Below are 17,664 nucleotides of genomic sequence, written 5' to 3'. Positions count from 1 at the left end.
CCAAAGGCAGTATTTCTATCCAAACTGAAGAGAAAATACATGGCAAGTCTCAAAACCAGGTAACAATTCCTAGTCAAGATCAAGAGCATGGCCATAAGGAAAATAAAATATCATACCAATCTTCAAGTACAGAAGAAAGGCAACTCAACTATGGAGGAAAGAGCATTCAGAAAGACGTATCCCAAAGCAGTCTTTCTTTCCAAACTGAAAAGCTTGTAGAAGGCAAGTCTCAAATCCAGACACCAAATCCTAATCAAGATCAATGGTCTGGCCAAAATGCAAAAGGAAATTCTGGTAAATCTGCAGATAGAGAACAAGACCTACTCAGTCATGAACAAGAAGGCAGATACCAACAGGAATTCAGTGGGGCACATAATACTGTAAATACAGAGCACGAAGTTGCCTATGATGATCTTTTGACACAACAATATAATGAAGACAGAAATCCAATATCTACATAGCCCTATTGCTTAGAAACCACTTGAAAAGCTGGACCAATAACAAGGTAAGTTTTCTTTTCTTACCAAGTAGGAGAGGTGCCTGTCCCAAAGTTGGGGACTCTCCAGGAACATGGTAGGACTGATAACCATTATTCACATCAATAGAAGTGCTGTATTACAAGTGGTGGGAAGATGAACACCATTTCCTGGTGAGTAGAGGACGTGGTAGTGGCAGGGAAGGATGCTTGGACTATCACTGGGTCCTAGAATTCCTATTCTTAATTGAGTATTCTTCAACAATATTTTTATACATGCCTACCTGCTAAAGGTTTTTTTGAACATGCACTGACTATATATGCATATTTATGAGTTTATGGTATACTCTTGTCAATTCTTATACTTTAGATTAGTAAACCTCAAATTATTTCTCATATAGTATGAAATACTACAGCAGTTAACATTTTCTTTCTGCATGTACATGAATGTTCTTGCATCCCTGTTAGAGTTCATCTATGCTCCTTCAGAGACCACAAGCCCAAAGACTAGCAGTCCGCTCTCTCCGAATATAGGAAAGATATGAGTAGAAAGCAGGATTCCTGTTCAGGTTGTGAAAAAGGAAGTGTAAAGGGAGGTGCAGGAGATGGTGAGAGATCTCAGGTGCTAATTGGACACTTGCAATGTCAGGAGAGGAAAATTTTAACCTGGATTGGGGAAATGGTTCTTCCATGCCCCTTTGTAATACGTAACACTACCTGAAGAGAGGGTAAGCAGCAGAAGCAATGGTCCCAGCTGATAACTAGTGACCTGGTGTCCTAATGATCAGGGGGCTGGTGCAGTTGGTGCTAAAGGGGACAGGGGTCCCAGCTCTCCCATCCTCACCCCCACTTTCCACTATTCTCACATATCTGGTTGTCTTTTCTCTCTCTAGGTGTCACCTGACCTCAGTGAAGTCTTTGATGTTTCTGAGATGCAGACTCCCATGTGGTCCCAGATCCTTGGCCCGTGGATGACACCACCTTCAAATTTCCAATAAAGGGATCATTTTCTGCTTTATCTGCTTTTCGCTCCAGTGATCTCTGAATTCCTAGTAGCTCAAGGGGCTGAGGGCATTTCTGATAAAAATGGTTTTGGAAGAAAAGAATGTGATATTTTTGAAGTACTAGGGAAAATAGTAATCAAAGCCACATTTCTAGATGTATTGATAGAAATCCAACACTAAAAACAAGATGCTATTACTCTGCCAGGCACACATTTACCTCCTGATGCCAATCCTAAAGTCTCTCGTGACCTCTGTACTAATAGGACCCCAGGATCTAACAGTCCCCCAGAAAGAACAGAGAAAATGTATTGCAACAAGCCCTAGGAAAGTCCCTAATCTACTAGTGCCATGAGTATTCCCCAAGTCCAAGCAGCACATCCCTTCACTTAGCTTAAGAATTGTCCTACTCCTACAGCATACATTTAGATACAATTACACCAAAGAGTGGTATGTCAAGTCTCCACCACTTCAGCAAGAGTGAGTGGATTTAAAAATGTCATCTGTGGATGGAAAGATCAGAGGACCAGGCCAGAGTCTTGGGGCAGGTGGTGCGTTAATAATATAAATTCTACTCCTTTTATGCCCTTTCACCCTCTATTCTAAAGATGCTTCCAGGGAAAGCCAAACATCCAGGAGAAGAAGCCAGCATAGAGGAATAAGAAAAATCACTAGCCTGGGAATAAGAGATCTGGATTCCTTTCTAGCTCTGTTTTAAGAACTAGTACATCTTTAATTAAATCTTTTCTTTCCTGCAAGTTTAAGTCCCACATCTGCACATGAAAAACTTTGACACAGTTAACTTCATAGTACATGCTGACTAAATATTGTAGAGCTTCCTTAAAAAGAAAGAGAGAAAGATGGAGGCAGAGGGAGAAGAGAGAAAGAGAGAAGACAAAGAGAGAGAAAGAAAGGAAAGAAAGAGAAAGAAAGAAAAGAAAGAAAGAGAGAGAGAAAGAAAGAAAGAAGCAAGAAAGAGAAAGAAAGAAAGAAAGAGAAGGAAAAAGGAATGAAGGAAAAAGGAAGGAAGGAAAAGAAAGGAAAGGAAGAAAGAAGAAGAAAGAAAGAGAAAGAAAAGAAAGAAAGAAAGAAAAAGAAAGAAAGGAAGGAAGGAAGGAAGGAAGAATCTTCTCTATGAGGTCTCATATTGCTTGTAGATGTGTGATAAGAGACTTGGTCATAGTGTTATGAGAATCCTGTCTCTCTTCACTGCATCCTTCCCAAAAACACAAAGGCCCTGTGTTCAGCCACCTGCCTTATTTTACCAGCCCACCAGTTAAAGAGGAGAAGCTGTGTTGGGCTTAGGGGCCTTAGCATCAGGGAAGCTACAATTACCTGCTACAGTCTACTGAACAGACTCTCTTCTCTATATGTGGAGAGACATACATTCAACAGTTTCCCTGACATGTTGCTGATTGTGCAGGGAGGGAAACCTAAATTAGCATGCAAATAACCAAGACAACCAGAGTCATAAATGCTGTGTGCTGTGTTACAATTAGCTTGAACTGTGGATCCCACCGCTTGCATAGTCTGGGAAAGTGGGGTCTCTGATGTAGAGTTCATTCATCTTAATGTGGGGATAATAATAACCATCTCACAGAGGTGCTTAGAGATATTGAGTGAGATGATTTCAACTCCAGTGCTCAAAAAAAAAGTGCCAGGACAACAAATTTGGAAGTAATAATAATAAAATAATTTTTTATTATGCCTTCTTTGAAAGAGAGGTAAAATATCTATAAAGAAAAGCACAGATCTTGTGTATTTACTTGAATGAGATTTGACAAACACATACATGTGATTGCACAACACATAGATGAACATATGGAACACTCATCTTGCCTTATGCTCCTTTCAAATTCAGTCCCAGTTCTTCAGGGGAAAATATTATACTGACTTCTAGAAACTCATAACTCACTGTTTTTAATTCTTATATAATGAAATTATGTAATAACATTACCTTTTGTGTATCACTGTTATTCAGTGTTGGGATTCATTCTGTTTTGTTGTATCACAGTTCATTCATTTTATTGCTGAATAGCATTCCATTGTTTGACTCTCCACATTTGTTTTCTGTTTATCTGCTGATAAACATTTGGTGTTCCCAGTTTGGGTCATTGTGAATTAGGATATCACATAAGTTCTTGTACAAGGCACAGTAATATATATTTTTAAATATCTGTGGTAAATAACTAGCAGTAGAATTTTCTCCCAGTGTGTGGCTTGTTTTGTTTTGTTTTGTTTTTCTTAATGATGATGTATTCGGAAGAGCTAAAGTTTTAAAATGTGATGAAATCAAACATATTCATTTTCCTTTTAATATGAATATTATGGTATCTAAGAACTTTTGCCTTCCCCAAGGCTGCAAAAATGTTCTGTCTGTGATGTCCTTCCCTAGAAGCTTCATAGGTTTAGCATCTATACTAAGGTTTATGGTCCAACTTGATTAATATTTGCATTCCACTCAAGGTGCAGCTCCAGATTCCTTTTTCCCAGATGCTCTTGTTTTTATTAATTATTAATAATGCTGCTATGGGCACTCATGTGCAAATATTTGCATGAATACATTTTCAGTTCTCTTGGGTATAATTATGGAAGTGGAATTTTTGTATCTGGTGTGCTATAAGGTTCTAACTATATTCTTTTGCATGTGGCTATCCAGTTTTCCCAGTATGATTTGCTGAAAAGACGACTTTTTCTGCTGAATGGTTTTTCTCCCCTTGTTGGAGATAAGTGAATTGACAATGTAACGGTTGATTTTTGGACTCTCAATTCTATTCCTTTGATATGTGTGTCTACGCTTATGCTAGTACCACATTGTCTTGACGTTGTAGCTTTGTAGTAAGTGTTGAAATAGGAAAGTATGAGTCTTCTAAATTTACACTCTTTTTCAAGATTGTGGCAGCTATTCTGGATCCTTGCATTTACACATGAACTTTAGGATTAACATGTCAATTTCTACAAAAAGTCATCTGGAATTTTATAAGAATTCCATTTAGTTTTCAGATAAAATATGGAAAATTGTCTGCCTAACAATATTAAGTCTTCAATCCACAAACATGGAATGGCTGTCTATTTTTATGTCTTCTTTAATTTCTTTGATCATGATTTGTTGTTTTCATGTAGAAGTCTTGCCATTATTTTCTTAAATAAATTCCTATGTGTTTCATTCTTTTCGATGCTATTGTAAATGGATTTTTTTCATGACGCAATTGAGAGGTACAGGTTGATATTTTGTCCTGCACCTTAATGAGTTTGTTTATTAGCTCTAATAATATTTTGGAGTTATGTGGATTCTTAAAAGTTTTCTACATATGCCATCATGTCAGTGTTTCATGTATGGGAAATCTAATGGTGAAAAACATGAAGTATTCGTGTACCTGGGAGTATCTTAATTTTTCCCTAACTTGTGAAGGATAGATTTGCCAAGATATAGAATTCTTGGTAGACCGATATTTCTTTCACCACTTTTAATATGTTCTGTATCTTCTGGCTTGCATGGTTCTAATGATAAATCAGCTGTAAAGCTTATTTAATAGTCATTTTGAATTATTTATCTCTTGCTGCTTTCAAGAATTTCTCGGTCAAGCGCGGTGGCTCATGCCTATAATCCCAGCACTTTGGGAGGCCAAGGTGGGCAGATCACAAGGTCAGGAGTTCAAGACCAGCCTGGTCAACATGGTGAAACCCCGTCTCTAACTAAAGATACAAAAAATTAGCTGGGCATGGTGGTGCACACGTGTAATTCCAGCCACTAGAGAAGCTGGAGCAGGAGAATCTCTTGAACCCAGGAGGCAGAGGCTGCAATGAGCCAAGATCGTGCCATTGCACTCCAGCCTGAGCGACAGGATGAGACTCTGTTTCAAAGAAAAAAGAATGTTTCTTTGTCTTTGTCATTGATATTTCCATTATAAATTGTCTAGCTGTGGATCTCTAAGAGTTTTTCTTAGTGTTCACTGAGATTTTTATACATGGAGATTTGTGTTTTAAAGCAAAATCAAATGTTTTTAGCCATTATATCTTCAAATATCCATCTGCCTCTTTCTTTCTGTCTCCTCTCTTCTGGGATTCCCATTATGCACATGTTTTTCCATTAGACTGTATTACACAGGTCTCTGAAGCGCTATTTATTTTTGTTTGTTCTTTTCTTTGTCGTTCCTCAGAGCGCATAATCTCAATTGACCTATAATTATATTAGTTATTCCTCTCTTCTGTCTATTCCTATCTGCTGGTAAGAACCTCTTATGAATTTCTATATCAGCAATTTTACTTTACAACCTCATCATTCATCATGAATTCTTTTTATGATGTGAGATTGATTTTTATACTTTCTGTTAATCTTTTTGCCCACGATTTTGTTTAGTTCTTTGAGTATAATAGCCGATGTCTTTGACCACTAGGCCATTGTCTGGGATTCCAAAAGGATCATTTCTATTTATTGTTTCCCCTCTTTTTTGTGTATGGGTGGTATTTCATGTTTCTTTAAACATCTCATAATTTTTAAATAAAATTGGACTTTCCACATAATATAATTTGGCAGCTTTGGAAATAAGACTCTATCTTCAGCATTTGTTTGTGTGGTTTTTATTGCTGAATACTTGCTTAGTAGCATTCCTGGACTAATTTTGTAAAGCCTGTGTTATACATCGTGTGCAGTCACTAAATTCCCTGTTTTGTTTGCTTACTAGTCAGATAATGGACACCAATGACCTTAAATCCTGTAAGCCCATAAGTTGGTCTTTTGACTTTATCAACTAGTGAAGTTTTCACACAGTCATGAAAACATTAAGACATGAATTAAATGAGAAAATTTTTTCACGAATTAAACTTAAAGTCCATAGTGCAAAAGGAACTAGAATTTTCATAAATCTAGAAATTGTCTTGCTAATAGATCAATATCTGGCTTTGACTTTCTGTCTGTGTTTCAATGTTAATGTAGTAAAAGTAAACACTTCAAATGCACCCTTGTCTGAACATGGCTGTGAGGAGTCGGTTTCAAATGTTCTGGATACACAGTGGGAAGAGGGAAATTGGTCAGTCCTGATGCAGTCCCTGGGAAAAACAATGCCCTCCTATTACCTAAAAATTCCACAGTATAAAGTAAGAATGACGAAGAGCCAAGACAGTTCTGCAACACCCTGAAAAAAGGAAAATCCATGGGGGCTCTGAAAAATTACACCCCAGAAGTTGTTTCACGTGGTTGCTTCCTGGAAGTGAAAGAAAACAGCTGGTGCTTCCCGGTCACGTTGAAGCGCCTCTATCTCCAGCCCCCGGAGCCACAGCACCACCTGCTGGTGGGGCCCGCCAGAGCTGACATAGGTCCAGCCTCCAGGTGCGCCCAAGCCCTTTTCTTGCATTATGAAGCTAAGCAGCCTCTCTCTATTCGCTGTGACCGTCCCCCTCTGCCTCCTCCACATGGCCCAGCCTGGAGTCCTGAAAAGTGGCGGGTAGGGCGTGGCGACCCGTAGTGTGGCTGGAGTTGGGGAACCTTTCCTCTGAGGAGTCCGTGCGACGACCTGGCTCTCATGCCTGGAAGCCATTTGGCGTCCCCGACTCACCCTGTGGCATTTTTCTCCAGCTGCACAGAAACCTGGAAGTTGCCCAGAGTTTTCTCTTGACTGCCCTTTCATCCTGTTACCTATGTGCTGGCGGGATAAAAGCTGCAAGGAGGTCAAATGGTGTTGCTACTACAAACGTCGGCATCAGTATAGGGAGCCCTGCTGGACTTCGGATTGAGATGAGGAGCCCCAGATCTGCTGCCCGTGAAACCTTCCTGCAGAAGCATTGTCTTAGAAGGAGTTGAGAACTGCCTATTCCCGTAGAAAATCACTGTGATCAGAGGTTTTAAATTAGGTCGGCCCATAGATCTGCCTCTGGACAATGAAGGGAGAAGCTCAACAGAACTCCTTGCTTAGATTATGCACCTTCCATTTCACATAATGGACTTCGCCCTTCTCCTCTCTGTAAAGAGGACATTTCAGCAAGACTCATTAAGATCCTCAACAGTTACCGGCTTTTTATTATTTTTGATTCCTATTTTCTCCAGCTTATAATAATGAAACACTTTCCTGTTCATATTTACATTGTGAGTGTTTATGTAATTTCACAGTTCCTTAGGATGGCTTGCCTAGAATCCCTGATTCCAGTCCTTGATTCCTGGATAGCACAAGCCAGTGTTCTTCCGAGGAGAATACGTAAGAGGATCCAGACAATGGCGTCCTATTGCCTCAAAATCTGCTGGATAAAGTAAGAATGATGAAGAGCCAGGACAGTCCTGCAACACCCTGAAAAGAGGCAGTCCATGAGGACTCTCAGAAGTTACACCCCAGTTGTTTTACGTTGTCTCTTCCTGGCTTCCTGGAGGTGAAAGGAAACAGATGGTGCTTCCGGGTTAAGCAGAGGCACCTCTGACCTCCAGCCCCGGGAGTCAAAACGCCCTCTGTTGATCGGGCCGCACCAAAGCTGACGTAGACAGGTCCAGGCTGCAGGTGCCCCCACACCGTTTTCTTGCATTATGAAGCTGAGTGGTTTCACTCTACTCTCTGTGATCATCCTCCTTTGCCTCCACATGACCCAGCCTGGAGTCTTTAGGAGTGCAGGTAGGGCCTGGCGACCCTGGATGTAGTTGGGGGGGAACGTTTCCTCTGAGGAGTCCATGAGGTGACCTGGCCTGGAAATCACACATTGGTGCCCACTCATCCTATGGCTTTTTTTTCTTTTTTCTTTTTTCTTTTTTTTTTTTTTTTTGAGTCTCGTTCTGTCACCCAGGCTGGAGTGTAGTGGCACAATCTCGGCTCACTGCATCCTCCACCTCCTGGATTTAAGCGATTCTCCTGCCTCAGCCTCCTGACCTATGGCGTTTTTTCCAGCTGCACAGAAACCGGGATATTGCCCAGAGTTTGATCTTACCTGCCCTTTCACCCTCTTACCTATGTGCCGGCGCGATAAGGGCTGCAAGGGAGTCAAGAAGTGTTGCTACTACAACTGTCGGCATCAGTGTATGGAGCCCTGGTGGACTCTGGATTGAGGTGAGGAGCCCCAGATCTGCCGTTCTCCTTGCTGCCCCTAACTCCTTCCCTCAGAAGCGTTTGTCTTAGAGGGAGTTGAGAACTGCCCATGCATTTAGCAACTATTGTGAGCAGGGCTTTTAAGTTGGGTCAGTCCACGGATTTGCCTCTCTAACGTGAAGGGGGAGGCTCAACAGACCTCTTTGCTCAGATATGCACCTTCCACTTCACATAATGGGCATCACGGTTCTCCTCTCTATAAATCTCTATAATGTCGACATTTCAACAAGATGATCTCTAAGGTATTCAATAGTTACTGGATTTTGTTATTTATTTTCAAATCCTTTTACTTACAGTTTACAACCATGAAACAGTTTCCTCTTTACATTTACATTGTGAGGTAAGTTTATAATTTCACAATTCCTTAGGATGGCTTGCCTAGCGTCCCTGATCCCCAGTCTCTGAGTCTTTGGCAGCACCTGCCAGTGTTCTTGTGAGGAGAATACCTAACAGAAATCACGCCTCAGTGCCCCTGGAACACAAAACCATGTGCCCTGTACATTTTGCATCTTCCTATATCTCTGGTTTCCTGTTCTCTCCCAAGGTGGAAAGCCCTTCTTTACCAGGACTGAGGAGACACAGGTGCTACAGGCTCAGACTGGGATAACTGGTCTCCATGTTGTCCATGATCGCTCAGGCCCAGGACTTCCTTTTAGCAAGAGTTAAATGTTTCTTACTATGATAACAAGACAAAGAAATAAAGCGTTGTATATTGAAAACTCCATGAACATCTGTAAGTCTGCTGGATTGATCTCTTGCTCTCTCTCTCTCTACTCAGCTGTGCTGCATAATCCCTCAGGAACTGTAAAAAGGACGGAGTTACTGTTTCACATTTAGTTTCATCAATTCCTGCACTTGTGTTTTTCTGATATGTTTGTCTCTTTCAATATCTCCTGACACTCAGATTCTCTGTTGGTCAGATTCCAGGCGCATTTTGGAGTTAAATTCTCTGTGTTTGCATCCTATGAATGGCATGCCAATTAATTCTGTAATGGAAGAGCAAGCCATTTTTGCTTCAGTTTTTCTGGTACTACTGCTGGTGGCCTTTCCACGTGTTGGAGTAATACGATCTGCAATTGGATTTGGAACTTAAGGTTGGAAATTGAGCAAGATGTACTTTAGTTCTAGGTACTTTCATTCCTAAAAATTGAGCCACCCTCTGTAGAGGACTGTGTGATGGCAAACGAGAAGTTCCCGATAAGCCCTGCTCTTGCAAACAAAGCAGGACATTCCTTCTCTGCAAACAAGAAGGATAAAGGAGCCAGCTGTAAGCAGCGGGCTCTGGGAACTGGTCAATGTTTTACTGATCTTGCGAGTCAAGGAAAGGTCAGAGAAGCAACACATGTCCCGTGACTTGGCAACATTCCACAAACGGCTGGATAAAAATAAAGCAGTGTGTGCCGTTCGGGGCGGCCGCCATGTATGTCTTGTCCTGTGTTGTCTTGTGTGTTCATTCCTTTGTTTAGGAAACACGCGGACCCCAACACCCTCAATTTGGAGAACAAAATCCTTATGGTTCAGCCTACCTCCCTTGAGTCTTTGGTTGGAGGTTGGGCCCTAAGTCTACCTAATAATGAAGTGTAATTAGCCATGAATTTTCCAGATTTGTAACTCTGTGCTTCCTTAACTCCCACAAAGGTTTCAAGGGTCTGGGAAAGTGATTTTCCAAAATTTTATTTATCTCTAACAAGTATCTTAACAATTTTGAAAAACTACTTTTTCCCAAGCATGTTTCAAATTGACATCTAATATTTTTATGATCATTGCATAGTTTCTTTTTTTTTTTCCGTAAATAAAATTTTATTGGAACACAGACACGTTCATTTGTTTACACATTGTCTATGTACGTTTTCATTCTATGCTGGCAAAGTTAAATAATTGTCACAGGGGGCCACATGACCCACGAAGCTGGCACAATTTACTGTGTAGCTCTAAATAGAAAAAGTTACTCAACTTTTGGATTTCAGCATTAATTCCTAAGAGAGAAATTAATACCTGAGAGAGGGTGCAGGTGCAGTACTGAGTACTAATGAGTACTGCATAGTACTGATGAGATCTGACCAAGCAATGGCTGGATAGATTTAAAAACTAAATGATAAATGAACAAACAAAAACTCTGAAGATTTTTATGATTTTATGACAAATTTAAAGTTTTAAAATAAATCAGGATTTGATAAAAACAGAAGCAAAAACAAAAACCCTAGCAAAACATAAACCTGCCAGTCAGGAATAGTCTAGATTTTTGTGAAGTAACTTAGATGACAGCAGTCATTGTTATGGGGAAGCTGGATATAATGGAAGGATGTGGAATAAAACTATTAATTTGCTTTAATATGTATAACATAGGCAGAAAATATCTAGCAGAGATCTCCTGAAAATAGTACAAAATGGAATTGAAAAAAGTGATTTAAAAATTCAGATGTAGATTGATACCCTTCAATCTTCTCTTTGCTGTTTATGTGCCAAGTCTAAGCAGTTAAAATGCTTTACTAATTGCCCAGCACTTTGGGAGGCCGAGACGGGCAGATCACGAGGTCAGGAGATTGAGACCATCCTGGCTAACACGGTGAAACCCTGTCTCTACTAAAAAAATAAAAAATAAAAAAAAACTAGCCGGGCGAGGTGGCAGGCGCCTGTAGTCCCAGCTACTCGGGAGGCTGAGGCAAGAGAATGGCGTGAACCCAGGAGGCAGAGCTTGCAGTGACCTGAGATCCAGCCACAGCACTCCAGCCTGGGCAACAGAGCAAGACTCCATCTCAAAAAAAAAAAAAAAAAAAAAAGCTTTACTAATTGAACACTATAAGAACCTAACTGGCTAGGTTATCAGTCTAGTCCTACTATAATCTACCCTTAAGAGGACATTCAGGCCAGGCACGGTGGCTTACGCGTATAATCCCAGCACGTTGGGAGGTCGAGGCGAGCAGATCTCCTGAGGTCAGGAGTTTGAGATCAGCCTGGCCAACATGGTGAATCTCCATCTCTACTAAAAATACAAAAATTAGCCAGACTTGGTGGCATGTACCTGTAGTCTCAGCTACTCAGGAGGCTGAGGCAGTAAATGGCTTGAACCCAGGAGGTGGAGGTTGCAGTGAACCAAGATGGCATCACTGCACTCTAGCCTTGGCAATAGAGTAAGACTCCATGGCAAAAAGAGACAGTCCTAAAGTAGAAAGTTTAATCATACTGTGGAACTTCTGTAGCTAATTTTTATTATTATTACTATACTTTAAGTTCTAGGGTACAGGTGCACAATGTGCAGGTTTGTTACATATGTATACATGTGACATATTGGTGTGCTGCACCCATTAACTTGTCATTTACATTAGGTATATCTCCTAATGCTATCCCTCCCCACTCCCCCAACCCTACAACAGGCCCTGGCATGTGATGTTCCCCTTCCTGTGTCCAAGTGTTCTCATTGTTCAATTCCCACCTATGAGTGAAAACATGCAGTATTTGGTTATCTGTCCTTGTGATAGTTTGCTCAGAATGATGGTTTCCAGTTTCATCCACGTCCCTGCAAAGAACATGAACTCATCCTTTTTTTATGGCTGCATAGTATTCCATGGTGTATATGTGCTATATTTTCTTAATCCAACCCAGTCTGTCATTGATGGACATTTGGGTTGGTTCCAAGTCTTTGCTATTGTGAATAGTGCCACAATAAACATACATGTGCATGTGTCTTTATAGCAGCATGATTTATAATCCTTTGGGTATATCCCCAGTAATGGGATGGCTGGGTCAAATAGTATTTCTAGTTCTAGATCCTTGAGGAATTGCCACACTGTCTTCCACAATGGTTGAACTGGTTCACAGTCCACCAACAGTGTAAAAGTGTTCCTATTTCTCCATATCCTCTCCAGCACCTGTTGTTTCCTGCTTTTTTAATGATCGCCATTCTAACTGGTGTGAGATGATATCTTATTATGGTTTTCATTTGCATTTCTCTGATGGCAAGTGATCATGAGAATTTTTTCATGTGTCTGCTGGCTGCATAAATGTCTTCTTTTGAGAAGTGTCTGTTCATATCCTTTGCCCCCTTTTTGATAGGGTTGTTTGCTTTTTTCTTGTAAATTTGTTTGAGTTCTTTATAGGTTCCGGATATTAGCCCTTTGTCAGATGAGTAGATTGCAAAAATTTTCTCCCATTCTGTAGGTTGCCTGTTCACTCTGTTAGTAGTTTCTTTTTCTGTGCAGAAGCTCTTTAGTTTAATTAGATCCCATTTGTCAATTTTGGCTTTTGTTGCCATTGCTTTTGGTGTTTTAAACATGAAGTCCTTGCCCATACCTATGTCCTCAATGGTATTACCTGAGTTTTCTTCTAGGGTTTTTTATGGTTTTAGGTCTAACATTTAAGTCTCTAATCCATCTTGAATTAATTTTTGTGTAAGTTGTAAGGAAGGGATCCAATTTCAGCTTTTTACATATGGCTAGCCAGTTTTCCCAGCACCATTTATTAAATAGGGAATCCTTTCCCCATTTCTTGTTTTTGTCAGCTTTGTCAAAGATCAGGTGGTTGTAGATGTGTGGTATTATTTCTGAGGGCTCTGTTCTGTTCCATTGGTCTATATCTTTGTTTTGGTACCAGTACCATGCTGTTTTGGTTACTGTAGCCTTGTAGTATGGTTTGAAGTCAGATAGCATGATGCCTCCAGCTTTGTTATTTTGGCTTAGGGTTGTCTTGACAATGAGGGCTCTTTTTTGGTTCCATATGAACTTTAAAGTAGTTTTTTCCAATTCTGAAAGAAAGTCATTGGTAGCTTGATGGGGAGGCATTCAATCTATAAATTACTTTGGGCAGTATGGCCATTTTCACGATGTTGATTCTTCCTATCCATGAGCATGGAATGTTCTTCCATTTGTTTGTGTCCTCTTTTATTTCATTGAGCAGTGGTTTGTAGCTGTCTCTTATACACATCTAGATGTGTATAAGAGACAGCTACACACTGCTTTAAATGTGTCCCAGAGATTCTGGTATGTTGTATCTTTGCTCTCATTGGTTTCAAAGAACGTATTTATTTCTGCCTTCATTTTGTTAGGTACCCAGTAGTCATTCAGGAGCAGGTTGTTCAGTTTCCATGTAGTTGAGTGGTTTTGAGAGAATTTCTTAATCCTGAGTTCTAGTTTGATTGCACTGTGGTCTGAGAGAGAGTTTGTTATTATTTCTGTTCTTTTACATTTGCTGAGGAGTGCTTTACTTCCAACTATGTGGTCAATTTTGGAATAAATGCAATGTGGTGCTGAGAAGAATGTATGTTCTGTTGATTTGGGTGGAGAGTCCTGTAGATGTCTATTAGATCCACTTGGTGCAGAGCTGAATTCAATTCCTGGATATCCTTGTTAACTTTCTGTCTCTTTGATCTGTCTAATGTTGACAGTGGGGTGTTAAAGTCTCCCATTATTATTGTGTGGGAGTCTACGTCTTTTTGTAAGTCTCTAAGGACTTGTTTTATATATCTGGGTGCTCCTGTATTGGGTGCATATATATTTAGGATAGTTAGCTCTTTTTGTTGAATTGATCCCTTTTACCATTATGTAATGTCCTTCTTTGTCTCTTTTGATCTTTGTTGGTTTAAAGTCTGTTTTATCAGAGACTACGATTGCAACCGCTGCCTTTTTTTTGACTTCCATTTACTTGGTAGATCTTCCTCCATCCCTTTATTTTGAGCCTATGTGTGTCTCCACGTGTCAGATGGGTCTCCTGAATACAGCACACTGATGGGTCTTGACTCTTTATCCAATTTGCCAGTCTGTGTCTTTTAATTGGAATATTTGGTCCATTTACATTTAAGGTTAATATTGTTATGTATGAATTTGTTCCTGTCATTATGATGTTAGTTGGTTATTTTGCTTGTTAGTTGATGCAGTTTCTTCTTAGCATTGATGGTCTTTACATTTTGGTATGTTTTTGCAGTGGCTGGTACCGGTTGTTCCTTTCCATGTTTAGTGCTTCCTTCAGGAGCTCTTGTAAGGCAGGCCCTTGGTGGTGACAAAATCTCAACATTTGCTTGTCTATAAAGGATTTTATTTCTCCTTCACTTATGCAACTTAGTTTGGCTGGATATGAAATTCTGGGTGGAAAATTCTTTTCTTTAAGAATGTTGAATATTGGCCCCCACTCTTTTCTGGCTTGTAGAGTTTCTGCCGAGAGATTCACTGTTAGTCTCATGGGCTTCCCTTTGCGGGTAACCTGACATTTCTCTCTGGCTGCCCTTAACATTTTTTCCTCCATTTCAACTTTGGTGAATCTGACAATTATGTGTCTTGGAGTTGCTCTTCTCGAGAAGTATCTTTGTGGTGTGCTCTGTATTTCCTGAATTTGAATGTTGGCCTGCCTTGCTAGGTTGGAGAAGTTCTCCTGGATAATATCCTGCAGAGTGTTTTCCAACTTCGTTCCATTCTCTCCATCACTTTCAGGTACACCAATCAGAGGTAGATTTGGTCTTTTCACATAGTCCCATATTTCTTGGAGGCTTTGTTCATTTCTTTTTACTATTTTTTCTCTAAACTTCTCTTCTCGCTTCATTTCATTCATTTGATCTTCAATCACTGATACCCTTTCTTCCAGTTGATCGAGTCGGTTACTGAAGTTTGTGCATTTGTCACATAGTTCTTGTGCCATGGTTTTCAGCTCTATCAGGTCATTTAAGGACTTCTGTACATTGGTTATTCTAGTTAGCCATTCATCTAATCTTTTTTCAAGGTTTTTAGCTTCTTTGCGATGGGTTCAAACTTCCTCCTTTAGCTCGGAGAAGTTTGATCGTCTGAAGCCTTCTTCTCTCAACTCGTCAAAGTCATTCTCCATCCAGCTTTGTTCCATTGCTGGCAAGGAACTGCATTCCTTTGGAGGGGAAGAGGAGCTCTGATTTTTAGAATTTTCAGCTTTTCTGTTCTGTTTTTTCCCCATCTTTGTGGTTTTATCTACATTTGGTCTTTAATGATGGTGATGTACAGATGGGGTTTTGGTGTGGATGTCCTTTCTGTTTGTTAGTTTTTCTTCTAACAGTCAGGACCCTCAGTTGCAGGTCTGTTGGAGTTTGCTGGAGGTCCACTCCAGGCCCTGTTTGCCTGGGTATCAGCAGCGGAGGCTGCAGAAGAGTGAGTATTGCTGAACAGCAAATGTTGCTGCCTGATCATTCCTCTGGAAACTTCATCTCAGAGGGGTACCTGGCTGTGCCCCTACTGGGGGATGCTTCCCAGTTAGGCTACTCAGGGGTCAGGGATCCACTTGTGGAGGCAGTCTGTCCATTCTCAGATCTCAAACTCCATGCTGGGAGAGCCACTACTCTCTTCAAAGCTGTCAGACACAGACATTTAAATCTGCAGAGGTTTCTGCTGCCTTTTGTTTGGCTATGCCCTGTCCCCAGAGGTGGAATCTACAAAGGCAGGCAGGCCTCCTTGAGCTGCGGTGGGCTCTACCCAGTTCGAGCTTCCCAGCTGCTTTGTTTACCTCCTCAAGCTTCAGCAATGGTGGGCACCTCTCCCCCAGCCTCACTGCTGCCTTGCAGTTAGATCTCAAACTGCTGTGCTGGCAATGAGGAAGGCCCCGTGGGCGTGGGACCCTCCAAGCCAGGCGTGGGATATAATCTCCTGGTGTGCTGTTTGCTAAGACCCTTGGAAAAGCGCAGTATTAGGGTGGGAGTGACCCTATTTTCCAGGTGCTGTATGTCATGGTTTCCCTTCTCTAGGAAAGGGAATTCCCTTACCCCGTGCACGCCCCAGGTGAGCACGTCACCCTGCTTCAGCTCTTGCTTGGTGGGCTGCAACCACTGTCCTGCACCCAGTGTCCGACTTGCCCCAGTGAGATGACCCCAGTACCTCAGTTGGAAATGCAGAAATCACCCATCTTCTGTGTTGTTCACACTGGGAGCTGTAGCCTGGAGCTGTTCCTATGGCTTAACTCTGTTATTTTATTGATTGTTTTCTAATTGTTTTATGTATCTTGGAACCACCCGCTCTGTATGCATACTTTCAAGAGATAAAAATTTATGTATATGATAAATGTTGTCTTTTAAATCAAATGGGTATCTTACTCTATGTGGTTTCTAATAGAATCTAACTACAATGTTCATTTGTTAGTAACATCTATTAGGGAAGGAAAAAACATGTCCTTTTTCTTCATCATCTGTCTATCTTTCACATCAGAGAGGAGCTACCCTCTCTGCGAGAGCTTCAAAGACCTGCAGAGACATCCGAACATGCTGTCTGCAGAGAGGAGCCACCCTCTCCATGGCCTCCTCTCTGCTGAGAGCTGAACACTCAAGGGATGATCTGCCTACAGAGAGTAACTACCCACTACGGGTCTCCTCTGAGCTGTTCTAACACTAAATAAAGCTCTTCTTCATCATCTTCACCCTTCACTTGTCTGCATACCTTATTCCTTCTGGATGCAGAACAAAAACTCGGGCAAAGGTGTCACCAACCACAGAGGTTTCTGGGAAGAAAATGAACACCCCAAAGATCATGTAACACTTCTACTAATTTGGGTTTGACTTGTTCTTGCTTTTCTAGTTTTTTGAGATGCTTTTTTAGGTTGTTTGTTATCTTTCCAGTTTTTTTATATAGGGGCTTATTGCTATAAACTTGCCTCTTAATAGTATTTTTGCCATGCTCCATAAGTTTTGTTTTGTTGTATTTCTACTTTTGATTTTTTCGAGGAATTTTTAATTTTATTGTTAATTTATTTTTTCATCCACTGGTCATTCAGGAGCATGTTGTTTAATTTCCATATATTTTGTATAGTTTTGAATGTTCCTGTTGTTTTTGATGTCTAGTTTTATTTTCTTATGGTCATATAAGATACCTGATATGATCTTGATTTTTTTTAATTTTTGAGACTTCTGTAATTTAGCATTTGGTTTGGTCAATCCTGGAGAATGTTTCACGTGCAAATACAACAAAAGTGTATTCCATAGTTGCTGGGTGAAATGTTTTGCAAATGTCTGTTAAGTTCATTTGATCTGTAGTGCAGTTTAAACTTGATGCTTCTGTGTTAATTTTCTATCTTGATTATCTTTCCAATACTGAGAGTACGGTGTTAAAGTCCTCACGTATTATTGTGTTAGGGTCTATTCTCCCTTCAGATCTAATAGTATTCACCTTATATATCTGGATGCTCCAGT

At 40.6% G+C, this 17,664-nt stretch overlaps 1 protein-coding gene across 1 annotated transcript in view; it reads left to right on the top strand.

Moving 5' to 3' along the window:
- Positions 1–1,464, top strand: part of LOC105552092 (semenogelin-2-like) — a 3,465-nt gene extending 2,001 nt beyond the window's left edge. Inside the window, exons 3-4 of the mRNA XM_011997608.1 lie at positions 60–505; positions 1,369–1,464. Coding sequence (XP_011852998.1) covers positions 60–461 — 402 coding nt within the window. The 3' untranslated portion in view covers positions 462–505; positions 1,369–1,464. The remainder of the gene's footprint in view (positions 1–59; positions 506–1,368) is intronic.
- Positions 1,465–17,664: the final 16,200 nt, after the last annotated feature.

The sequence above is a fragment of the Mandrillus leucophaeus genome, unplaced genomic scaffold (genome assembly GCF_000951045.1).
Source record: "Mandrillus leucophaeus isolate KB7577 unplaced genomic scaffold, Mleu.le_1.0 Scaffold544, whole genome shotgun sequence".
Lineage (NCBI taxonomy): Eukaryota > Metazoa > Chordata > Mammalia > Primates > Cercopithecidae > Mandrillus > Mandrillus leucophaeus.
The sequence above is the reverse complement of the archived record's forward strand: the minus strand, read 5'-3'. Positions and strand labels throughout refer to the sequence as shown.